Source organism: Erithacus rubecula (assembly GCF_903797595.1).
Source record: "Erithacus rubecula genome assembly, chromosome: 1".
Classification (NCBI taxonomy): domain Eukaryota; kingdom Metazoa; phylum Chordata; class Aves; order Passeriformes; family Muscicapidae; genus Erithacus; species Erithacus rubecula.
Window position 1 is genome coordinate 56,735,054 of NC_136658.1, and position 26,147 is coordinate 56,761,200.

General features: G+C 39.4%; 2 protein-coding genes and 1 long non-coding RNA gene across 22 annotated transcripts in view; 1 reads left to right on the plus strand and 2 right to left on the minus strand.

Moving 5' to 3' along the window:
- LMO7 (LIM domain 7) overlaps positions 1 to 10,556 on the minus strand; it is a 128,816-nt gene extending 118,260 nt beyond the window's left edge. For 6 of the 20 annotated variants that reach the window (XM_079309743.1, XM_079309736.1, XM_079309733.1 and 3 more), the window contains exon 1: positions 10,280 to 10,457. In XM_079309743.1, the coding sequence (XP_079165869.1) occupies positions 10,280 to 10,348 (69 nt within the window). In that variant the 5' untranslated portion in view covers positions 10,349 to 10,457. Of the gene's footprint in view, positions 1 to 10,279 lie in introns of all 20 variants that reach the window. The other 14 variants (XM_079309734.1, XM_079309751.1, XM_079309748.1 and 11 more) reach the window with 9 other exon arrangements.
- Positions 10,557 to 12,038: 1,482 nt separating this feature from the next.
- On the plus strand, positions 12,039 to 15,479 carry LOC306804059. Its single transcript, XR_013774792.1, has 2 exons — positions 12,039 to 12,175; positions 12,356 to 15,479. It is a non-coding gene; the product is annotated as an uncharacterized lncRNA (long non-coding RNA).
- Positions 15,480 to 16,155: 676 nt separating this feature from the next.
- Positions 16,156 to 26,147, minus strand: part of UCHL3 (ubiquitin C-terminal hydrolase L3) — a 39,482-nt gene continuing 29,490 nt past the window's right edge. The window contains exons 7-9 of the mRNA XM_079310179.1: positions 20,273 to 20,348; positions 17,642 to 17,700; positions 16,156 to 16,385 (exon numbers count right to left, since the gene is read on the minus strand). Coding sequence (XP_079166305.1) covers positions 16,302 to 16,385; positions 17,642 to 17,700; positions 20,273 to 20,348 — 219 coding nt within the window. The 3' untranslated portion in view covers positions 16,156 to 16,301. The remainder of the gene's footprint in view (positions 16,386 to 17,641; positions 17,701 to 20,272; positions 20,349 to 26,147) is intronic.

Here is a 26,147-nt window from a genome sequence, read left to right on the forward strand (position 1 = left end):
AGGGATAACACTAAGGAAACAACACAAAACAAAAGAAGCATGAGGAAGGCTGGCATACCTTTAAAAATAGCTGAGACACACCAATATCCTTTCCACATTTCATTCCCCCAAATTAGAAATGTAGCATGACAAATGTCCTCTACTACCAGAGAGACACCCTCCTCTATCCTACCTCCTCAGCTAATCACAGAGGAAAGAGAAAATTATCAGATGAGTCACCACTGCAAATCTGCACGGCTGGATCACATCTAGCCCAGCAATGCACCAGGCACAGGAAATTTACTGCCAGCTTCCCAGCCACATCTGCCCAGATGCTGGGAGCCCCTGCTCCAGCCGCCCACCTCATCACCACAGCCAGCCTGCCTGGGTCCTGCAGGACACCTCCTGCATGCACACACCAAATCCTGCTGCTGAAATGTGCATGGAGGCAAATATTCTGTGTGCTGGCAAAATTAACCATTACACTGAGAACCACACAAGATTTAATAGTATTATCTTTCTGGAATACAGTGCATCCAAATATGTTTAGGGATAAAACATTCACATTTTTACTATCCACTTTACTATTCCAAAGGAAGAGAGTTTCCACAAGGAAAGATCAAAGATTCCACTGGAAAATGGAATAACACAAGATTTAGTTGCCACAGGTAAGGAAAAAAAAATTTAGCAATTCTTAGCTGTGGAGGTAAGAAAGGGCAGGAAAAGGAACCATAAGCATGAACATACAAGCACTTTTCAGTCAGGTATAACAATAGGCTTCCATGTTCCATGGTAAGTAAAGCAGATGAGATACTAATTTTAAAGTACGTGAAAAAATTAAAATAAGTGTAGTAACACATTCAGAAATTTAGAATAGCCTGAAACTTCATTCCCCCAATCTTTTAAATGGCTACATGCAAAACAAATGCAAAAACCCAAAAAACAACATTCTATGAAATTTCACAATTTAAATACTTACAAGGTAAGAAATTCATGAAGGAGAAAGTAGTTATTTACAAATAACTTTAGGTGCACGTTTCTCCTCGTCCCTTTCCAAGCCTCTCTTCTCTGTCATTTCTTCAGAGCACACAGTTCCCAGCCCTATCCACTGACACCTGACATGCAGACCTTCCTGGAGCCTGAGATCACTTTGCCAGACCTTCCCCAAAGTCACAGAGGACTTTGGGATTTTATCAGACACATGAAAGCTAGGTCATTAGTGAGCAACCCAGTCTGTGCATTTTAATGGGGATTTGTCTTTGCAAACTTCATCCACACATAAGGCTTGTAGCTGTGAAGCAATACCCTCTTGAATAATCATCCAGTTGATGTTTATTATATCAGGGATTTTTTTTTTTTTTGCCTCCACAGCATCAGGCAAATGTCTGTGAAAGATACCCATCTATACCTGGAGCTCATGCCTTCATCCTCACTCCATTTCCATTCAGTCTGAATAAGATCAGCTACAAGCAGCCTTTTTATTGATTGTTGAGAACTTACAAGCAGCCTTTTTATTGATTGTTGAGAACTTACAATGTAGATGCCCACCTGACATTAAAAAAAAAAAAATTAATAGCAAAACAAAACCAACACCCCCCCACCCATTACATACATATACACAAAGGCAAGACCCTTGTAGTTATTTAAGATAGTCAATGTCACTCTTACAACCCCTTATATTTGCAAAAGAACCTGAAACAAAATGTCAAGCCCTGTTTTGTTTAGGATTACATTTTCAGGTGCATCAAGTGTCAATGGTACTGTTTAGGCAAACAGAGCATGGTGACAAGGAAGAAAAGTTTTTTCCTAGAGCAAAAATGCAGTAATGCCTTTGTCCCCTGCTTCACCTGATTTTGAATAGTTTCCAAAGAAGCATTTCAAGGCAGTGCAACAGGTAATGCTACAAAACTCCTCCAATACTGTACTGTCAAACCTGGATCTTTATTTTTTCCTCCTCCACAACCACTTTGACATCTGGCTTCACAAAATCATTAAGGTTGGAAAAGATTTTCAAAGATCATAAAGTCTAGCTTTCTGCTTCCTTCCATGTCAAACAGATACTAAATAATAGAAATAGGATACATGTCACATTTTTGGAGGCATCAGCAAATGACACAGTACTGCCATGACTGACTCAGGCTATGTGGTTACCACTGGCAGAAAAACTTGACACTGTGCACTCATCCAGCACCCCCAAATTCTGACACCAGATACACAAAAAGCATGTTGGAGCCCCATGGTGTACTCGCTGGATTTTCATCCACTTCCTTAAAGTAAACAGAAAAAACATCCCACATTTGTTTCTGTTCTTGATCATATCTTGATTTATTAGCTGACATGGTCATTTGACCACACAGAAAACCTCAGATCAAACTCCAGAAATCAGACTTCTCTGTTCCTTCCTAAAGGAAAATGCAATAAATAACAATTAGTAGGGTCAATAAAGCAATTCCAGGAAAGAATATCAAATAACACTGGAAATGGGTTTTGGGATTAGATTGCCCCTGTGAAGGGCAGGTGATGGTGACTGCAGAACTGCTGGGTGAAATATCCCAATACCTCTGAAGGACCATCTCCCAATCAACACCACCTCACTGGGACACAAGGACTGTCTCTGCCATAGTAGAAGTCAGTGTATGAGCATGTCAAATACTTTCAAATGCTTTGGCTCAGAAACTCCTGGCAGAGTGTCTATTTAAAACAGCTCAAATTTATTTATTTATAAGCCTTATGAAATTCATCCTGAAGAAGTTGTTTATGGCTAGAAGCCAGCCTCCATAATCCAGGTGTCTAGCTTATACCTCGACCCTAGGCACCTAGCAAACAGATCCTGAGTCATGTAAGGAGGAGAGCCAGCAATGAGCAGAAGCAGGTGACTTGAGAAACCTCCAGGGAAAGAGATGGCTTGCCTGAGTTCAGGTGTCTGCCTTCTTCATCCCACTAGCCAGCTGCAACCCAACAGCGAGCTGCTGCCACCTCCGACACTGCCTCTTCCCTGGCTGAAGCACTGGTGCCTTTCAAGAGCCAAGCAAACACCAAATACCACAAAACACTGATTTTCCCCTGAGCCAACTCACCAGAGCATCAGACACCACTGCCACAGCAAGAGGAAGCAGGGGAAGCACAGGCCAAGCACGGGAGTTTCAATGACACCTTGCTGGGATAACATCTCAGCACTAACACAAAACCACATTGTCGTGGGATCTGCTGTAGGAGGACAGCTTGGCCCAACAGCAGATTTCACTGTTTGTGCTAGCTGAACTGATCTCAGCTATGCTAACTCCTGTAAAGCTGTGATACATTTCAAGGATTTTGACTTTTTTGGCCAATGCAGTATTTCCCAAAGTTAGTATATTATGTTCTTCTCTAATAGTAACAACTGAAAGCTGAATCACATCCAGAAACAAAACTGAGAACTTTCACATGAGCTGGTACCAAAAAAATGTGCCAACATTTGCACAACATGTGCCAACATCGGCAAAAAAGTATAAAGCAACTCTTTCAGTCTTCATGCCCTTCTAAGATAATCCCAGATGTTTTATACCACAAATGGAAAACACTGTTGAAATTAGGTTTCTCTATTTCAGTATAGAACAAATGAAAGTTTTACAGCTAAGTATCCAGTTGGAAGCTAGCACGCCATGAGTCAGAGCCATACATCTTTCTTTTCATTGGAAAAATTAAAAAAATAGCACCAATAAATGCTAAATTTACAACACTTTGCAGAAGCTCACAGCATGAAGAACAACAGAAACTAATTTAAAGTAACTTATTCATACATTCCTTTAAAGTTAGCTTTTCATTTGGATTGACAGCATTCAGAAATGTGAAAAACAGCAAAACCAAAACACTCCTCCCAAGATAATTTGGATAATAGCTGAGGTGTGTCGAGCACACCTTAGACCAGCAGAAGCATTTCTAGTACACAGGGTCTGAGAGCACATGCTGTTTTTCATTAAACTGCTATAGCTGGAAAGCCCATTTAGAAAATGATAGTTAAGAGTTATATTAGTCTGGTTAAGCAGAAAAGGTCAGGGTTTGTTTTGTTTTTAAAAAATGTCCTGCAGGAGTGGAGGAGTGGTAGGTACAAGAAACAGCTGGAATGTATCTGGTTCTTACAACACAATAAAACACAAGTGTTTTCCAAAGCTCAGCAAGGTCACTGTCTAACATAATATGCACAAGTGCTCATTCAAAACTTAAAAATTTGGACCAAAAAAAGTGCCTGACAATGAAAAGGTGCTAAGAGTGAGTCCATAGTCAGGGAGGGGAGGGGCACAGCATACTAAACATGGAAATCATTATCATCTCACCTTGTCCATAAACTACGGGCAGAAAAAAATGCCTGACCTCACAAAACTGCAGAAAGAATCAGGACAGAGTTCAAAAACCAAACAAACAAAAGGACAGGAGAAAAACAACAAGAGTAATGCCACAACTAACTCTACTTGCTCACCACGACACGCAGACCAGAAGGAAACAAAAGCCTGGTGAGCATTGTCTGTAGTTCCCCTTAAGCTACAATACATTTTCCCAGTATAGAAGACATACCCAATTCTGTAGTCAACAAGTTAATTCTTTCTGAAAGTGCCTGCAGATGCTGCTTTCATGCAAAGTCTTAAAACAATGGTCAAAAGTACAAAGAGAAATTTCATAAAGGAAACTACATTGTGAACTCAGCTCAAAGCTATGCATGCCCATCACACAGGACTACATAAAGACAGACTTTTGATTATCCCTGAGAATTTCTGAATATAGACTTGAAAAATGTATAAACCCACCTTGCAGAAACCAATTTTAGTGTCAAGCAAAAATTAGTCCCATTTTTCTCTCAAACATATTACAGACACCTTTCCTGAGATCTGGAAGCAAGGGGACAAAGAAACAGAGAGAGAAATGTTCAGCCAGATCAAAGGGTTTTACTGTCACCCTCTCCCTCTAACACATTGTTGCTAGCCCTATTATATGGCATTTTACCACAGCACTTTCATAGTCTGCAGGCAATGGAGAGAGCATTATTTCCAGGATTAAAATTCCCACAGTATTTACTTCACAGCATGCACATTTATACATCAATTAATATTTATACATCAACTGGATACACTTAGATTTATCCATGAAATAAATACTCATTGCCAAGAATATACACACAGTAATAAAATATTGATGCATCCACCTAAAGCAGGGCTAAATACACCCCTTATGTAAACGTGAGCCAGGACTTTGGCAGCTGTGCTGTAAGAAGTTCTCCAGAAACCAGCCCACCCAGGTTTTATGACTTGACAGAATTACCCAGTATTAAACATGGTTTAGGGAAAAGAATATATAGATTTTGCCTTTTCATTCACACATCTTTCATTCTAGCACTATTCAGGATATTGACTGGCTCTCTACAGGCTATCGAAGAATACATTACCCAGAACTAAGAAAAAAATTTCTGACTATTAGTTCAACTTAAATAAAGGTACCTACAAGAAGAGGATTTGAAAGCTGAAATTAGCCTTCTGTCTCTACAGTTATCCTCCCCATACCAGACTGCATGCATTAGATTCATGCTTGGGGGAGAAACAAAACAAAATAATCACTGAGGTAAGATCTCTATGCAAATACAGGGAAAACATCACTGCTAGACCTCTAGCTGCATTTGCAGGAGCCATAAAAATATACAGTAGAAATGCAAACTTTGAACAGCTTCAAAAAAAGACATTTGGTGACCACATGTCAGAGACCATTCCCTGAATTTGATTGCTTTACTGTTGGTCCAAGCCAAAAGATTTCAATAAGTTGTCCTGGCTCTCAAGTTTTATCCTCAAACAGACTCTTTCTACCAAGTTACTTTGCAAATCTGCTTCTTCAGTCTTCTAAGCAGGTTTGAGAGGGTGCACACATATATATATACAAATTTGTTTTGTCCTGGAAAAAGTAAAAAAAAAAAAAAAAAAAAAAGGCCTCAGATAATTTTCCAACAACTACTGTAATGCGAAAAGAAAATACATGAAGCTGTCAATACACAACAGCATTAAAAATAAATAATTGGGCAATTCCACTACCTAGTTAATGGTCAGACAGGAACAGCAGAGCTATCTTTAGTTGCAGCCCAGATAAACTGGGCTTTCTTTTGCTAACACTGTCTATTAAAATTGATAAAAACCTTATCTTGCTATAGAAATCCTCATGGTGAAACAGCTCTCTACATCATCACTGGGTCGTGTTAGCACCAGGAAGGACTTATGCTGCACTGTCCCTGCATGAGGAACAATTCCAGGCTCCTGATTCTGACACTTTCAACAACTGATGAAATTAGTAGCTCTCTGAACATCTGACTTAGAACTCTATAGGAGTTCTTAGAGAAAGAAATCCAGCTCACAACAAGAGCTGTACCAATCTGCAATATTAATAGTTACTTGGCTGAACACCCATTTTTCACTTCAGTGGATTTGTTGAAGTTGCTCCACATGCTTTCCTACAGCTTTGCTGCTTCACTCCAACAATTCATTCAGGCACACGCTTGCTGGCCACCCTCCCGCAGACTGGATCTGTACATTTGACTACTTCAGGGGGAAAAAAATTCAAGCGTTATTTGCCTCAAGGCACTTTAACTAAAGATTTACAGACTTTGTGGGTCAGGTTTCAAGTTGCTTTAGTGAACAGTTTCAAGCCATAGACATTTACCAGAAGATCAGAATATTTTTAAAACACAGAAGTAGAATCAAAGGCTGGGACATTTTACAAGAAAGCAGCACACACTTCTTTCCCCTAGAACTCTTCAAGGGGCATCACTCCTAAAACAGTGAAGTTGAACATGTGTTGGGGGAGAGGGACTCTGTCTTGCCTTCATTCACAACTTGGTGCTGGACTGCAGAAAGGGAGAGGCAGACTGCCCTCCCACATCTTGAGGCAGGAAAACAGACTCTGCAGTCTGGGATATTTAATAGCTGGGGGAAGAATGCTTTGGTTTGGAGGAACAGCTTTTGGCTTGCTTAAGTTATAATATGGAACAGAACACAGTAAAACAATTTTAGCCCAGCTATTTCTAGCTTTGGCAAACAAGCTCTACCTTTCATAGAATCAGAGAAAATCCTGAGCTGGAAGAGACCAAAAGGATTGAATCCAATTCCTGACCCTGGACAGGACAGCCTCAAGAGTCACACCATATGCCTAAGAGTATTATCCCAAAGTTGCTTAACCTCTGCCAAGCTTGGTGCTGTGACTACTTCCCTGGGAGCCTGTTCCAATCACCTTTGGGTGGAAAACCTATTCCTAATATCCAGACTAAACTTTCCTGACACAACTTCATGCTGTTCTCTGCAGTCCCATCCCGGGTCACTCAATGCCTGCCTTCCATTTCCTCTCATAGGGAAGTAGTAGACTGTGATAAGGTTTCTCCTTGGTCTTTTCTTCTTTGAGAAACAATTTCCAAGTTGTGGTATTACAGTGTTTTATTCTCAGCATGCCCCATCTGCCCAGCTGAGGTGCCAGGTGAAGGCTGGGTGAGTTTGATCAGCATCACTCGCTCCTGGCAGAGCTCATAAAGTACCAAAAGTCTCAGATGCAGGAAGCCAACACCACCAACCAGTGCTGGCTTCTGTAGAAAGGACACCTGAGAAGAGCTGGAGTTTTGCACAGAAAATGGCCATTCTTTTCCCCACAGAAGTAGACATCCTCAACAGGCAGCTCCCCCAGTGACTCCAACTCGTGTAACCGAGACAAGCAACATCCCCTCCCAATTCCCAACACATGAAACACAAGAGGTTGGGGACCACACTTTAAGAGGTCTTTGCACTGGGAGGAACACAGACCTTCCTTGTCTGCATTATCATAAAATATGCCTCAACATGAACCTGAAAGAACAAAGTCTTTCTTTCAGTAATACAAGATATCAGATGCAATTTTTTTGTTGTTATTATTCTTAATCAAGCTCTTGTGTTTTCTGGGTTTGGATTGTTTGAAAGTTTGAGTTTGGGGGACTGAGATTTATTTGGTTTGGGGTTTTTTTGGTTGGTTTGTTTTTTTTTTTTTTTTTTTTTTTTTTTTTTTTTTTTTTTTTTGGTAGCATAAGAACTAGGAACAAATATTTGAGCTCCCATGAGCCAGTGGCTGCTCCACAGCATGGAGAATTCAGCTGGGAACAGGCAGAAAAGGAACCTGACCAGAACACAGTTTTCTCTCACCAAAAACTTCAAAAATATACGAGCTAATATTTTTTAATGGTTTTGAGGTACTTTTTACTCCTCTTGGGACTTGACAAATACAGCTGCTCATTCCTGTTACTAAAAAGCCCTCAGCTTCAAGGTTGTAGGCTTTTTTTAAGTCTCAGAGTCCAAAGAGCTCTGCATTGAAATACAGAAATATGATAACAAAGTCTTCATTAGTAAAGAGGAAGAGTAACAGTTTACAAAAATATTTTGGCTTGTTCCATTAAATGCATAGTAGCTAGTGTCTGTATGCTTTCATCTCCTCTAATGTTAGGGAAAAGCTGGTTCACAAAACCTTACCAAAACATCAGAAGTTCAAGTTTGTAAATATTTGAAAATCTGCCTCATCTTCAAAACTAATTGTTTAATCATTAGGACTCACCAAGTTCCACTCTCAATCATGTATACACCACTTTATTTCACCAAGACTCGCAAAAGCTTGGGACATGCCTCATTATCCTAAAAATACCATTACTCTTCCATACAACAATGGAAATGGTTAATCTCGGCTTTTTAATCCATCTGGATGTAAAGAGCAGAGAAACACAACGGTTCTTCTGAAACACAAACCTCATTTCATAGGGAAATAAATATTTACATTTTCCTTTAACATTATGGAATTCCTTGCATCCTGTTTATCAATACCTTAAGGTTTGCAAGTTACTTGCTTTAAAATAAAATGTTTCTCCAAGGGGTAAGTTTAAAAGTTACTTTAAAATGAGAACAGCTTTCACATATCAAAGGATAGCCACACAAATTAGATTGGGCAGTGGGGGGAAGCTGAGCATATGTTTTTTCCGCCTATATACAAACAGTGCACACTTCATACTCACATCACTTTGCTAGAGCCCCCACATGCTACTGGCAGGCAAAGACACAAAACTTTTTGTAGGAATGGTACAACCAGCCAATATCATATGAAATCTAATAATAATTAAAATAAATCCCCAAACCCTTAAAATAGGATTTTCAGAGACAACATTACATCACCCTAATGAAACTTGTTGAAGTAAGCTTTGTCAATTTAAAGAAAGCAATACAAGAAAGGTATACGTGAGAGAGGAATGCTTTAATTACTTAAACTCACAGCTAGCTCTTACAAAATTGACACGTGGGGAAGCCAGGACTGCTATAATTACCTACATTCACAGAGGACACAAAACTGACACTTGTGGAGGTCATTCACAATACCCTTGACTTTGGTGCTCTCAGTTCAACATTCTCAATAGATTTTAAGCACTAGATGTCATTGTTTTACAGAGCAAACAAAGAAACCTGAACTCAGGTCTTGACAAGCTTATAAAGATGAGGGGTAAAAGTAACAAACATCCTTTGAGTATTTCTTCATTCCAAAGTTACTGCAATAGTGGTTCTAACAACATTAAGTTTTATCTTAATTGCTTAAGTACAAAGAAATAAGTTGAATACATTAAAACACATCTAAGCCAGCACTCTGAAGCGCTTCTCTAAAAACACACCACGACTCTAAGGGCGGCTGTTGAGTATTCCTGACATTTCTCAGCTTCCACGCCATCAGCCTCTCTCTCCCGGCCGATGCTGCCCGGACATTCCCAGGTAGAGCCAGGAACAACCTCCCTCCCCGGGCTGCAGCTCGTACCGCAGCGCTGTGACTCGGGGAACGATACAGAAACACGGATATTTACGTCAAGCGCTATGTGAAGTCAGACAATCATGTTTAAAAATAGGAGAGAAGAAAATGAGTGTTAATTTCAGGTTGCTGTCTGTCCCGAACTCTTTCGAGACAGGAAGGAGTGTCTTTAATTCAGAGTGTCTCGGAGCAAGCGCTACAGAAGTAATTTACAAGACGGCAAGAAATTATAAGCCTTAATGACAGGAGGGCAACCAAGCCAACCTTTAATTTGGATTGCGAGGAGGGGGCGGTGGCGATACTGCACGGACAGATTTCTGCAAGTTGCCACGATACTTTCTAAAAATAGCATTGGGCAGCTGCCGAAAAAGAACGAGGGTTTGGGGCCGCGTCCCTGGAGCTGCCGGCCGGCGGGGCAGCCCTGCCCCGGGGCAGCGGGGGGACCCGGCCTCGGTACCGGGGGGCCGGCACCCAGCAGCACCGAGAGTCGCCTCACCTCCAGCCACCGCTGGGCTTCGGCGAACGCCGCCTGGAAGTCGCACTCGGCGTCCTCTCTCCCGTCCATGGCCAGCAGCGAGCGAGCGGGGGGCGGCCGGCGCTCGGCGGGGCGGGGGCGCGGCAGCGGCCGCTGTCATTCAGCCGCCTCCTTTTAACGCTGCCCGCGCCGTCTCCTCCCCCTCCGCCTCCTCCCCGCGGAACTCCCCCTCGCTCCCGGGAGCCGCAGGAATCCGGAGCGCCGCGGGCCGAGCGGAGCGCCGGGACCCCCGGGGCGGCCGGAGCCGGGAGCGGCCGCGCCCCGCCGCGCTGGCGGCTCCCTCCCGCCGGGACGCGGCGCCCCTCGCACTCCCGGCCGGTGCGGGCCGCCCCCGGCGACTCCCGCCCGCCGCATACCAGGAATAGCTGGGGACAATCGCACCTTTCAGGGCCGGCCCCGCCACCTCGGCCCCCGCCACCTGCCGCCCCGCCCGGCCGGGACTGCCCAAGCGCCGCCGCCTCCCTCTGCTCCGCGCCGGGGGCTTCCCCGGCCAGCCACGGGCAGCGTCGTCCCGTTTGGGGGCGAAGTTAGGAGCCTTTTCCACAGTTACGGGAGACACGAGAGATCCACACTTTGTTCTGAGCGCTTTTCGTACAAAGTGACCGAGGCGGAGGTGCCCTGGCTGAGCTGGAGCCACACGGCTCGGCTTCCATGCTTCCCTCCCCAGCCCCGCTGGCCTCAATTCTGGTTTAGCTCACGCCACCCACACTAGTGCCCATTGCTCTGGCTCAGTCGTGTCCCTGTTCCCGGCTCACTGCAACAGGTTTTCTGTGGCTCCTCCACCTCACACGCTATCCCCGGCTCAGAACTAAAGCCCGTTCTCTGTCCGGCTCGACGCTGGACCTGGGTGGGAGCTGCGCTGAGCTCTGCCCCCTGCGGTGACCACAAACCGGGGGCAGGTTGGGATCCCGCTGTGCTGCAGCGAAGGGTCATCCATGCTGACCGAAGCACGGGAGCCAGGAAGGAGAAGGCTTGCTGGCTGAACACAGTGAAATCCTTTCTTCCAATACAGGGGTGGACAAGTGCTAAGCACAAAAGTTCAGTATCAGGGAAAAGAGCCATTTTCTGTAATACTAATCCACAGCATTAGCTTGTCGTGTTTTGGCTTTGGTTTGTTTGGGATTTTTGGAGTACTAGATTTCATTTTGACATTGTATTTAAGCTCTCTACTCCTACCTGAAAGGAGGCTGTGTCGACGTGGAGCTCGATCTCTTCTCCCAGGTAACAAGCAATAGAACAAGAGGAAATGGCCTCAAGTTACTCCAGAGGAGGTTTAGATTGGATATAAGGATAAATTTCTTCAATGCAAGCACGGACAGGCATTGGCACAAGGTGCCCAGGGATGTAGGGGAATCACCATCCCTAGAAGTGTTCAAAATGTGTGGATGTGGTACTTGGGAACATGGTTTAGTGGTGAATGTGGCAATGTTAGTTAACACTGTGCGCAATGATCTTAGAGGTCTTTTGCAACCCTCACGATTCTATGATATATTCCTAATTGAACTTTTTGTAATATTTTTTCTTTCCATGTCTTCTCTGTAAGTAAAACAGAGTTGCTGCACACATCTTTTGCTTTCATAGCCCATGGCAGAACATTTGTAATTTTTAAAGGTCTACTGAGAAAAGATAAATTAAAACTTGTACTATACACAAATTCACTTCTCCTGAGATATTTACTTGGGAACACGTTCTATTAAAAAAAAAAAACCAAAAAAACCCCACCTTTTTAGAACGGGGAAGAAGAGTTTTAGGAGATCAACAAACCAAGAAGCTATGAGCCATCAGTTTCTGCAGTATATGGAAATCAGTGTTGCTTGTGTTACACATAGGAGGGAAAATGCAGTGACTCTTGCTGAAGTAAGTTCCATGGGTGATGTTTGACATTTATTAAAGTTACAAATGTATAGAAGTTATGCAGCTAGCTCCTCACCATGGTATGATTTGAGACATCTATGCTATAGAGCCAGCAAGGAATAATATGATAACCAAAGCTGTAATTTTGAGGGTTTTTTTCTTATCCTTTTTTCCTGTTCCAAGGCAGATCAGCCACAAGGCCAAATATAAATGAAGAATCTGCATTTTTCTTGAATGGGAAGCCTGAACATCAGAAAGCAACCCTCTCATCTCACTATTTAGCATCCATGATTACAAAGGTTAAAAATGCCTAAATATAACATGTATCAGCTGCTACTGCTGGCTGACATGAGTTAGCATTACCTGAGGTTACCAAACATTTTTCTGGAGAACTATAGCAGCCTTTCTCCAGTTTTTAAGGCCTTTCACTTAGTCTAAGAATACAGTGCTTGTCCCTAAGTAGGAGACAGTAACTAAGAATTCTATAAAACAGGCTTCAAAAGAGGTCATGTTTCTCACTTATTTCTGGTTGCTTTCTTTCACTTCATAATAAATCAAACCACTTTTCTTACAAGTGAAGAGTTTAATGTTTTAGATCAAGTAATTCAAGTAATTTGAGTAATCATGTAATTTGATTAAGTGTTTAAGAAGACTGCATGGATCACAGCAACTTTCAAGTCGAAGTTCCTAAGCAAAAAATGTTCCAACATGTAAATCTCATTCTCAAAGTGAATTTTACATCAACTGTCACAGATAAATTATCTATGTAATCCTGGCAACCAAAATAGTTTTATTATTCCTTTGCACTAACAATGTAAGTCACCAGAGTCCTAGATCAGAGAAAGATTACATATATGAGATATGACTGCAAATTGTTGCTGTCAAAAGTAGCAAACGCAATATTGTTCTACTTGACAAAAATAAACCCTTTCAATGTGTGTGCTCCTAGGGATAAGTCAAGCAACAGTTTACGTCATATTCTTTTCAAGGAGAGTTCTACAAATATTTGACACAATAATATTTTCTACCAAGACAGGCTTCTTTCTTTAAGGAAAGACCATATTTATTTTGTAAATGTGGGCTGTTAAGTGTCTTTATTTTCCAAAACACACATTTCAATGTCAGAAAACAACGTTCTTCTTCTTCCCTTAACTGAATCATGCAGCCATGACTGAAAGGAAAGGGCATTTACTGGTTATGAAATTATGATTTCTTAACAAAATGTATGTAAATAATATAGGAAAACTTGCACCAATATACTTAAAAGAGCTTGAACAATCCTGAGTGCTTAATAACACACCAGCTCCACTCAGCTACAATTAATGTAAGCGCAGTACATGCATCATCTCCTCACTCCTGCACACCATTTCTGTAAGATGGTGTGTACAGCCAGCCCAAACTGCAGAGGCTGAAGAGGGATTTCCTGGCACTGTGTGCCCATGGCCAAGCCTTGCTCCTCCACAAAAAGGTGTTGAGGCTCTGGCAGGGCTGCACAAATTAGAAAATACAGTGTTATTTTCCCACGGATCTTGAGCTAATAAGCAGATTGTACAGCTCAGGTGATGATGCAGACACTGGGAAGTTGCAGAGCCAAAAGCACCATGGGGTCTGCAGGGTTTATCAGCCTCTAATCAGGACCTTGCTTGACTTTACAAGTCAGCCAAGTGTTCATACCTCACTTTTTTAATCATCCATGTTAAACAGCTTCTGTCAATGATGGAGATATTCCAGCAGCTTGTAGATCCCTTTACCTCCTGTGCTCAAGCCTGTGACAAAGCATGGTTGCACAAGCTCCGGAAGGCTGTTACACTGTTCATGTCAGGTGAGATGCATTTCTACAGTGCAGTCTTCCTTTGGCATCTCATAGCAGTGTTCACTGCTGATGTACCATCTTATATATTAATAAACCAGAAATGAATGCTGAAAATAAAAGAGGGAAACCTTTCCCTGCAGAACAACTGATTTGAAGACTATATAGATTTTAAGCAAAATTACAATATTGCCAAAAACTAAGCATTCTTATTTGCAAGTTTTTACTTAAGACTCATGATGTATTTTTCAGTGTGACGACAGAAAACCTCACCCCACATTTACTATTCTAACCTTATTATCCTTTGTCCCAAATTTGTCTAATCAGTCCTTGTATCCAACAAGGAGCTCCACTTCTGAAGGGATTTTGCAATAAACAGCTGCACAAAACCAGAGACAAACCATTTATTACTTAAACTCACTGTAACCTTCTGAACACTGACGATCATATATGATGAGACCATTTCCCTAGAGCAGACGAGCTTGCAGGTTTGAACTGCACTTCCTCTCTTTTCTCAACCTTCCTCCCTATCCTAAAAGGGCCTTATCTATATTACTTGAAAGACAATCCTCCAAGTCACCATTAGCTTAAAATATGCAATATCCCAATTCAGTGGTGACAACCTTTATTTGATTTTGCTGATTTTAGCAAGAAGACAACACAGCTGGTTTGGTTACTAAAGCCTCTGATTTTTATTTAAAAGCAAGTTTCAGGGCTTTGCTAATAAGCATGGCAACATAAAGCAAGTCTTAATGATACTGCATTTTATTGGGGTGAAAAATCAAAAGCTTCAAAAGTAGAAGCTCATTAGTGTAATTCTTCTCCTTCGCTTTTCCAACCAGCTCACTTATGGAAAACAGACTGTTGTTGTTACTGGACTCTTCAGGTGACATGTTTTAGACACTCCAACTTTTTCTTTAGAGTGCAAGAGATGTTCTTAAGTGATAAGATAGACTCCCAGGCCTCTTTCTTTTCTATAAAAAAGGAAAACTCTGCCAGAGTGCTTCTGGCATAACCCCATTCATTTTTCCTGCAATGACAATTGATAGAGAATGAAAGCACCCTCTGGGACGTGGAGGATTCAGTTTCCTTCGGCAGTGGGTTTGACTGGAAGCAAACCTAAATTATTCCACTTCAAAGGAGTGAATAAGGAATATTTTTTCTGAATATCAAAAACACGCACATTAACCCAAATCAATCTTCGCAAGAATCCTGAAGTGTTAAGATTGATTTAACTAAAAAACCAAACCCAAAATCAAAACCAAATAAGAAAATCAAACTCAAAACAACCATAGTGTTACTAATGCAGGTATAGAAACTGGTCAACAGTACCTTAAGATCAGTGGGTGGAGTGGCAGGAATGGCACAGGGGAAGACTATCACATAGCATTCAGTAACACTACCTGACAAACTAACAATAGATATTCCTACAGGGGAGAAAACTATATGACTATCATGTCTGCCTTAAAATCTCCAGTCTGTTTCTGTTGTTTCTAACAACAAAACCTCATTACAACAATCATCACTTTTCTATAATTTATTTCAGTTAGGTACTTCACATTGCTGTATTCACCTGTGTGTGCCCTCCACAGTCCCACCATTTAAATTACTTAATGTGCCTTTTCAGGGGAAAAAATCCGTATCATTTTTCCACATATACAAATAGCAAACACTGGTTTAACTAAAGCTTTTTGACAATTTATTAACATTGTTAGACTTGAGAAACAAAGTGAAGTTTTATTCAAAATGTAAACATTAAGATAATTTTAAAATGTTAGTGCTCACCAACAGTAAGAATATTTTCTGCCTATTTTCTTCCATATATTTATTTATAAATAATGGACTGAAAAAATGTATTTGTCAATTGAGTCACCTGAAGAAGTTTTTATAATATTCTTGCACCATTATAAATAAAAGATGGAGATTGCCTCATACTCCAAGTTTTCAGCCATTACCATACCACATACTCCACTCAGAATGTTCCCTGTGCATGATACAAATGATAATCCTGCTCTGAAATAGCTCATCTTTATTACGAGGAAATACCACAGACAGTAACTCCCAAAACTTTTAAGGGGATGGAAGGGAAAAAACCCACCACATAGAAATCTTGCACAAAATGCATGCCTGTATAGAAATACCCAAAGTTGCTGTAGGAACAAGCAGCAAAATATAGCAAGGACAAATGCAAAGTTTATTCCATGTATGCTACAATTAGTCAAGATGTTAGGGAAGTATCAAAATTTGTACTATTAACATATGGCAACAGTTTTATTCTTACAATCCACTGCAATAGAGTTGCCTCACTGGAAAAGGCTTTTAAGCTGCAGACAGTGCAATTGCATTAAATCTTAATTCTTCTGGGTCACGTTCCATGAATTTCTTGCAAACTTCTATTGCATCCTAGGGCAAAAAAAAGTACAAAAAAAACCCAAAATGAGAAAGAGTAGAAATCATATTTGCTATTAAAAAACCCAAACCAAACACAACTGGAATATGAAGATTGCTTTATCCAAACTATGCTCAAAATGGATTTTTCCATAAAGGTTTACTAAATAGTGTGACAAACATACATAAACTGTATTTCTGATGTGAATTACCACTACTCAAGATTACTTACAGTGCTCATATGGGCAGCCTGAAGGAGCAAACGTTTTATGAAAGACCTTAACAATGATTTTTGTGACTGAATACTACTTTGTGCAGCAGATGTGTTGCTTCTCTGACTCTAAATGCATCTCTGAAGTTTGTCTTAACTAGTACTGCTGCCTTCAGAACTTTTTCTTTGTTTCAAGATGAATCTAAGATGGGTGGGGTAATTGAAAGATTTTAAGTAATTCCTTCGTCTAGCTTTAGGGTGCAATCTGGAGAACACATGTTATCAGCAAAAACAGGAAAAAGCCACATATGGAATAGGGAAAGCTTTATCCAATTTCTTCCCCTGTCCAAGCAAGCACAAATTGTTTGCAAACTCTACAGACATTAGTCTATGCTTAAAAACTATAAATTACTTTTGGATTTTGTTTGTTTTAGTTTTTCTGGTTTCTTCCTTTTGTAGTAATAATCCAGTCTGGATATCATAAAACTCAGATCTCTCAACTTCAACTCTGCATGATTTTGTAGGGATAATAGTTCATACTCCCAACTCAGTATATCCCTTGGCAATTCATTTCTCAGCTCATGACAAAAAGAAGCACTCAAAAGAAGCTGTGAAAGTGGAGAAGAATGATTATTGGCAAGGGTCAGAAAGGAAAGCAACTTCTGTCTAGCATGATACCTATCAAACTATAAACCAAACGAAAGAGAATAAAAAAATTTAAGTTTTTAATCTGCCAACTTCTTGTTAGATGTACTAATTTAAAGGAGCAGGAGTATATGAAAATCTAAGCACAGAATATAAGCCAGTCTGATTTTGTGTTATAGTCAACAGTTTTGACATTTATGTTACAATACTCTGTCATCCAGAGCCACCAGCTTAGTGTTACAAACTATCTTTTTCAAACTTAATTTTGCCTCACCATCCCACTCGCTCTATTCCTCATCCAACTGTAAATATAGTGAGACTTGTATAGGAATTTTCATATAACTATTTTATAAATGATGTGGAGATACAGCAAGAACATTGTATAACACCATTTAAGAAGGTTGTCTATCCCTACCTCTAAAAAAGAATCGTCGCTGGTCTCCCCGTGGTTTATTGGAAATGGCTTGCGCCCATCTGTTGAAAGACAAAGTGGGATTGAATAGCACGTTCATGAAATTAGAAAAGCTTCGTTTTTCCAGTTAAAACTATTTAAACAGATTTTTTGTACTTCACTTTCAAAAATGCTATCTCATTTTTCATAAATTTCATAAATGCAGCTAGCTGTTCCCTGGTCTCTCCACTGCTGACTGCCTCTACCAGTATGATTACATACAGTCTGTTGCTTTTAAAAAATAATCTAATCAAAATGATGAAATACTTTTCAATATTTAATTTCAAAACTTCAAAGCTGTAAGTTGCTGCTGTTTTAGTGCTGGTATAGCACTTCAGTTTTTCAAGTAGAGTTGAAAAATTTCAGCTGCACTTGATGGATTTATGTAGACAGACAGCTGTATGTCTGTGGTGTTTGACAGCTGTGATCAGGGACTCCACAAGAGACCAGAATAGCAAACTCACCACTCTGAAGAGTCTGGCATCACTGAAAATGTTTCTGTCATTTAAAATAAATTAGCAAACAAACCAAACAGGTCCAAGTACTAAGTACTTTCGCAACATTTAAACAGGGTTGCTATAGGGTTTTTTTTATTTCTTTTTTTCTTATCATGCTTGTAATTTTCAGCATTTTAAAAAATAATTTCATTCATATAAATATGCTTCAGGTTACTTGCAAAGAGTTAACAGTATGAAAACTTATGTCAGAGTATCCTAAGTATTTCCTAAATTAAAATCACTTTTGGCTCTGTTTTCTCTGTAAAAGGCTTTTCCCTCCCCAAAGATGCCACCAAAGTTGACAACAGTTCCAAACTACATTTTCCATAACTAAAAATAGATCTGATGTTAGAAAACTTCTGGATTTATAGGAACAAGATGTTGTTCATTACTGTAACTACCATGACTGAAGATACAAGGCAAAACCCTCAGAAAGTGCCAGGGAAACAGAACTGAATACCCTACACTATTAGCCTAAAAGTTTACCTTAAATTTGGGGATTTGTCTATGTCCATATTGGCAAAACAACATTTTAATTTCATGTGCCTATAAATAATACGTTTTCTATGACAAAAACATCATCTATATTTAATATCCACATGCTTCCTTAGCATTTTCTGCATGCCAAAGCCCATATGCTGCCCACACTGTCTGAAGCCAGTGAATCAACTGAATAACCTTCTTCCAATCAATTGAAAAACTTTCCATTTTCCTACTTTTAACTTTTTTTTTTTTTTGCTTCCTTCCGCTGGTACAGAGAGGTTATTTTAAGAACAAAAGAAATAGTACTATTGACATTCCACTGTACAGCAGAGCTAAATTCCTCTTTTCCTTCTAATTTTTTATTTTAAGGAAGAATTCAAATGGGATTTCTCTCACATCATACCTACAGAAAATAGGTAAACATGGTCATCATAGTATGTAGTTTCTGCTCTTTAAGCAGCATAAATTAATGAACAATGAAAATGTATCATGGAAATAGTAGCACACAACAAAAAAAAAGTGAAAGTCATCCCTTATGCCTTGAAATTTAGAGCCATGAAATATTTATTGCATCTTACAGTACTTAGCTTTTTGATCTAGTCCACTGACACATACACAGCATCATAAAATACAAAAATGTGTGCCTATTGGTTATGACTTATCTCTGCTAACATCCTTTAGATCAACTTAATATTAACATAAACACTTCTTATATATGCTTATATGTAAGCCATGCTTATATCCCATGTTGTGATTACTTATCACCTGTTAAGGGCATTACTTAATTACATGCTGGTTTTTGAAAGATGAAAATCTTATCACCATAAAATACTGCAAGTGTTATGTTAGGAAAGATCAGTGACTAGCAGTTTTCAAATGCTGATCTGCTTGCTGGATTTCTGAAGAGCCTGCTAGAAAAACTAGTTGCCCAGCAACATATTTAAGATTGGAGTCATTAGAGAATATCTGAGCCAAACTAAGTGCTATGCAATCTGAAGAGGGAAAAAATAGCTGTATTTCAAAAAATAAGAACTACTGTTGCACAGTTAAGTGCCTACTGACCATGAAAAGTAAAGAAAAAAATGACCAGACTATTACAAATGAGTTGCAGAATATTAATATCTCTTAGTACCCTGACAGTATACCTTGAGTTTAAACAATGCCACACCACTTATTAATATAGCTAACATTTCTGAAGTGGCACACAGTTAATTCAATACTTCCATAAGCAGTTCAGGAGCATAAATATAACAAATGTCCTGTGAAATTTTGAGTGTTTATCCATTTTTCTTGCTTCCTGTCCTAATAAATGCCCATAGAATTTTGGAGGCAGTCTATTATTCTGTACCATTTTATCTTAACAGGATGGAGTTGAGGGAGGGAGAACCAAAAACAAACAAACAAACAAACAAAACCAAAAGAAAACAAAAACCCCAATTACGGGAAGAAGGCTGCAGTTGTTAGAAAGAAATCCCCAGACCCCTAAGATGCAGCTGAAAAGAACCTAAGCCCTACGTAACATCAAGGAATCTCTCTGAAACTTTGACAGCTAACAGCATCACTACCTGCATCTGTTTCAAACTAACGGAGAAAATGGATAAAAAAGTGTTCTTACCCAATTCATAGAGATGACCACCTACATTAACTAATGCAATAAAGTGAAGATCTACTTTTTCATCTATACTTGGTGCCTGCAAGACAAAACAAGACAAAAGGAAATTCTGTTTACTAAAACTCATATCGTTGTATGACTAATGAGCACATATCACCATAATATGCAAAACACCTGGACAAAATAAATCACAATTGGGAAGCACATCCTGGGTCTATACAGAATGGCAGAAGGTGAGGAGTACTTTAGAATACAATGAAACTGTATGCAATGCATAAATCAGTAAGAATCTATGCAGTAAAATATCTGGAAGTATTCCCAATTGTAGCTCTACATAAAACCTCTATTTTTCATAACCGAATTAGAAGTAAAATCATCTCAAATACATAAACATCAAAAAAACAAATTCTTCACTAAACTCTCTTTCATAACAAAGTGATGCAGGATTCAACTATGAACCTGTAATATTTTAGAACTGAAAATACTCACTTGGTCAAAATAATTTTTCCTCATAAGCCAACCCCAGTTCACCAGTTTCCTCTTCACAGGCAGTCAAAACAAAACAATCTTAAGTGGGGAGGAAAGATAATAACCAGAGGTGCCGAGGTTGAGTTTTCAAAGTAGCATCATACTCATACCCAGTAAAGACTGAAGTACAGTGACAGCACCAAGTGACATGACATAAAAAATGGTTACAGTTAGTAAAGATCTACCTAGCCAGTACTGTGCTGGCAACTACAGCAAGCAGTAGAAACTTTAGCAGAAGTCTGAGGGCATGCACAGCAAGGTGCTGCACCAATACACGCTCCCAGCACCCACTGAGCAGTGGTGTTTGAACCTGTGAGCCAGAAGAGCTATCATCACTTCTGAGCCAAAAGCTCAACTGCCACTGTTGTGCTCAATTGATGGTGCTAATTCTTTATGAGTCTAGTCTGTCCAGTCTGCATCTGAACTTGGATCCACAATTCAAGATGATACTGTTTTGAGCAAATGGGAAAAAGGACTTCAGGTTTTCTTCACTATCAAGTATCCGACTTGTGTGAAAATGTATTTTATGTCATTTTCTTTCATCTTTTAATTACTGTTACACTCCAAAAATGTAAAAACTTTCTAGAAGCAAATTAGAGTTTAAAATAAGTTGTAGAACCTTAAAGTCATATAATCTTTTAAAGACTGGGTTCAAAATTTCCTTTTTGATGATGGCCATGAGAAAAGACTTTAAAAGGTATGTGGCAAAGAACCAGAACAAGAGTGAAGGACAAGAAGTCACCACAAGTCCTTCAAATACATCAAGAAGGCCAAAGAACACAGCACTGTGAAGGAACTGTCAACAGCTTTCAGAAATTCTGTGTAGCAAACTCAAAAATGAGAAAACAAGAAAAATAAAACAAAAAGCCACACAACTTCCCCTCACTCTCATTTAAGATTTATTTCCATGACCAGTTAAAAGTGTGAAAGGCACAAATACTCTGTTTTATCACTGTTTCAAAGAGCCTAGAATGGAGAAAAGGCATTCTGGCCACTGAATATGAGGCATCTATCAAAGGGGTAAGAGGATCTTTCCACCAGAAATTCAAGCAGTCTATGTGAAATGGCTTTTGAAAATTTTGTTTCACAGAAGGCCAAACAGAGCCAGGATTGAGCAAAACCAAACAGCCCTAAGAACTTGACTATCCCACTTGTAAACTTCAAAAGACCATGGGTTTCCATAAAACCACACACGACAATAGGTAACATCCAATGGCATCTTAATCAATGGCTTTTAATCACCCAACTTTTTTACAGACATCTAAACTGTAGTGCTACAAAAGTGTGCAGGTAGGCAAGGCTGAGCATGCTTGTCAAATCCCACACTGTCACCTATTTCCCTTTATAGACATATCACTTCACAGCTGTTCACTTACCAATAAAACATATCAACTAAGAAATCTGGGTTTAAGAAATTTCAAGATTAGGGGAAAGACCACTGCCAGCTAGTGTCACTTTAGGAAGGAAGCAGCTTACCAATTTAAAGCCTACATCTGAACATACTCTACCTCGGCTCAAGGCGACATGAAGAAGGAGAGTACATCACTATTTCAGAGGATTTTGAGATGTTTAGGAGTTGATTTTGACCACACTTAGAAACAAGATATAGTTGCTCTTTTGACCATTTTAGGTGTTATGTTCTTTGTCAAATTCTAATAAACACCCTTTCTCTAGAGAAACACTACTGGCATGCTTGGAATGCTGAGCCTATATATAGAAAGAAGATGAATAAGGAAGCCATCAAAAAAAGCATGACTGACTTTTCATAACATTTACTTAGAGACAGACTCCTATAGAATCCTGCTGAGTTTTTGTACATGACTAATCTAAATAACATGCCTTCATTGTGCTATTGCCATAAGCCGTGAGAAATGTTGTGTTTTTCATGTTTGATTCCCCAGCCTTGGAGAGAATGAAAGTACCATGCCGCTATTAAGTTTTCTACCACATGTTCTAATGTAGGCAGTCTCCCTCCCTTGAGATTTCTTTACATCTAATCTAGATAGCAGTAAATTTCATCTGCTACATTTCTTGAAAAATTAGGATTTCAATAATTTTTGATAGAAAAATATCTGCATACTCATAAGCACAGAGAAACAATAGGGTCTGAATAGTCACAATGACCTAAAACTTTGTACTATAAAAAAAATCTGTTGCTTATAACTTAAGCAAACAAGTAACTGGATTAATCTTTCCCAATGTGATGAATCTGATTCAAAATCCCTCCACCCCTCCCTTCCTTAAGGTAAACCCCCCAATACTTAGACCATTATCCCAATCTAAATGTTGGTATTCAATTTTCATGCATTTGAAATACTTTGATCTTCAAATGTTGCTAAGTCAAGACAAAATTGTTTGTCAAATTTATGTACAACTGTTTTTTTTTCCGAAAAGCTTCATTTCTGGGACCAGCTTATAACTGGGGGGAAAAAATAGTCTTGCTCTCATGGATCCCCTGAACAAGCCTCACCACACCCTGCTTAAAATTTGTTTATGAAATACCACATTATAAAAGCAGATTCAGTGTTACATTACAGTTTTCAGGCAACTTCTTCCAACCATATTGTATTTTTATCATTCCCTTACACTTGCTTTTGAAAGGAAGAAGCAAAGCAAGAAGCCTCACAAACCAGTTTAGCAGAATGCTTTGCAATACAGGTTGTGACTGGGAAAGGAAAAAAAAAGTCTACTTGGTGTTAAGTCAAGAAACTGGCATCAGGAGTCTGACAAATTATGGAAGAGTATTGAAGACGGATAGGGAAGAGAGAATTTTGCAGAACCTTCAGGAATAAAAAAAAAAATCAGATACATTCAATAGAAAGGTCATGACAAAAGCAGCTACAGTTTTAAGAGAAGAAAAACCTCAGAGGTTTATCTGTACAAATTCACTCATGAGGAATTACAAGAAGCCAATGAAAAACATATTAAATAAAGAAGAATACTACATATGGTTTAGATGCAATAAATTCTGAAGTAAAAGGGGAAAAGTGATGCAATTGCCATTGAGTAGATCAGATATCTGTAACTTCCATTTTGCAGCATGGGATGTGCTTGGGCAAATATACTGTGAAGGACTGTGAAAAGCATTTAGGTCTGTTAAAGTACTGTGTCTAAAACAAAGACCACTATAATGATGGTCACAAGTTTTTAGCAAGACATTTTTCTACTTTTTCTCACAAAACAGTGACATCTCTATTCATACCCAATATACTGCAGTGAGTTGGACATGTAAAAGGCAGCAAAACCTAAGGCAAAGGCACTACAAGAATAGATGAGCTGGAAGACAAAATGACAAGGATTGAAGGAATGTCAACGTACTAAACAAGCATGCTGTTAGCTTATCTTAAAAATTTGCCACATTTACTGCCATTGATCAGATTTGCACAGCATGTTTCAGGACAGTATTTTCAATTTCCCCTCCCCTCCCATTATAAGTTCTTAACTCATCTGGAGATCTACTCTAAAAAGATGTATTTGGTCAGGCTGAGATGGAGCTCATTTCCCCAGAGCAGCCGTCCCAGTGCAGAGCTTTGCACTGGTAGCTGGAAAGGAGCTGATAACAGCCCAGTGCTTTGGGCACTGCTGGGCAGTGCTGGCACTGCCTCAGTGCCTCTCTCCAACCCCTCCAGTGGTAGGATGGAGGTGGGCAACATCTTAAGAGGGGAGAAAGCCAGGACAGCCAATTCAAACTGACCAAAGGGATATTCTGTACCATATGAGGTCTAATCAGCAATAAAAGCTGAGAAAGGAGGAGGAAAAGGGGGCAGGCATTAGTTACTGTGACATTTGTCTTCCTGGCCAACTACTGCACGTACTGAAGATTGGCTTCCCAAGATGTGTCTGGACATCCACTGCTGATGGAAAGTAAAGAATAATCTTTTGTTTTCCCCTGCCTTCATGTGAAGCTTTTGCTTTATAGAACTGTCTTTATCTTGAGAAAATAATTTTTTTCTCTTATTTTCTCCCTGCCCTGGCCTGCAAAGGAGGGAGGTGACAGAGCAGCCTGGTGGGCATCTGGTATCCAGCCAAAGTCAACCATCGTTGAAGTCAAGGGAAGTTTTCAACTAGGAAATGTGCTTTTATTTAAGGAGTCTAGAAAAAGTCTCCCAGCATCAAAACTTTTGCTCCAAAATTCTGAAATAATATTTTTTTTTTGTTTGTCAATGTTTTAGTAGTAGAAATGGACTCAGAATTATAGGAAAGTTCAACTCTATTTTAAACACATATACAGGATGTTCCCCCCTGCCCCCCCCAAATTCAAGAGCATAGATTTCTTAACAAAAGCAATAGTAAAATGCTCATATACTTCCCTCACGCAGTGTTGAGCAGTTCAGCCTCTTTGTACACCTAGCGGGATATCAGAGCTGTACTATACTACTTGTTGAGAGGACAGTAAGTACTGCCATTCAAATTGTCATTCAAATTTTACCAAGCCAACTGAGACAGCTTTAGTGCAAAAATGCTGTCTGGTTTCTTGCATATTAAAATAATTTACAAATAGGTTGTGTCTTCTTGATTTTTTTGTAAGGCATATTATACAAAAGTGTAAAGATGAGAACATTTAGTTACCAGTACATATCAGACTATATGGGATCACTGATAAATCTTTGTGTATAGGCCTTGCAATTTTAATCTGCTGGATGAAGACAAGACATCAGGGGAATTAAGGCGCAATATTTTAAAACCTTTTAGCAGCAAGTTTCTGTTTTGTCAAATAGAGTTGTATTGAAAGCTAAACTAATTTTCTTAACATTTTTAAAGCAAATGCTCACTTCTAGTGAATGAAGATTTGTTTTTAGACATTTTCTGAAGTTAATAAAACTCTCAGCTTGGTTTTCTGCTATAATGACAACAGGTTATGCTGTAATGTCCATCTTTAGATAAGTCATCATTTATTTACAGTTGAAGTAAACTCATGTTCAATTAATGCTTTTGTTCTAGGCAGGCACACTCAAGCTCAAGTCTCCTTCAATATGTCTTTTCTTAACAACAAACACAGATAAGTCAAATTCAAATAATATCTCATTTCAAATTACAGAAATATGACATAATTTTCCAAGGTTTGCTAAACAATAAAATCCCCAAGTAAAATGTCAGATGTTTGTCAATGTCAGCGAAACAAATGAGGGGTAAGAAGCATGAATTGGGAAGAATTTAAGTCTGTGCTTAACTTCACGCCTCCTCAGATCCCAAAATACATTACTAGCTCCAAATGATAACATCAAGAATGTTCCATAGTTCTGAATTACATGAGAGCTAGATACTTAAGAAAAGCAATTACCATTCACATGAAGAGAAAGGAATCTGGGAAAAGGCCCCATCTTGAGATATTTATCAGAATAAAAATACA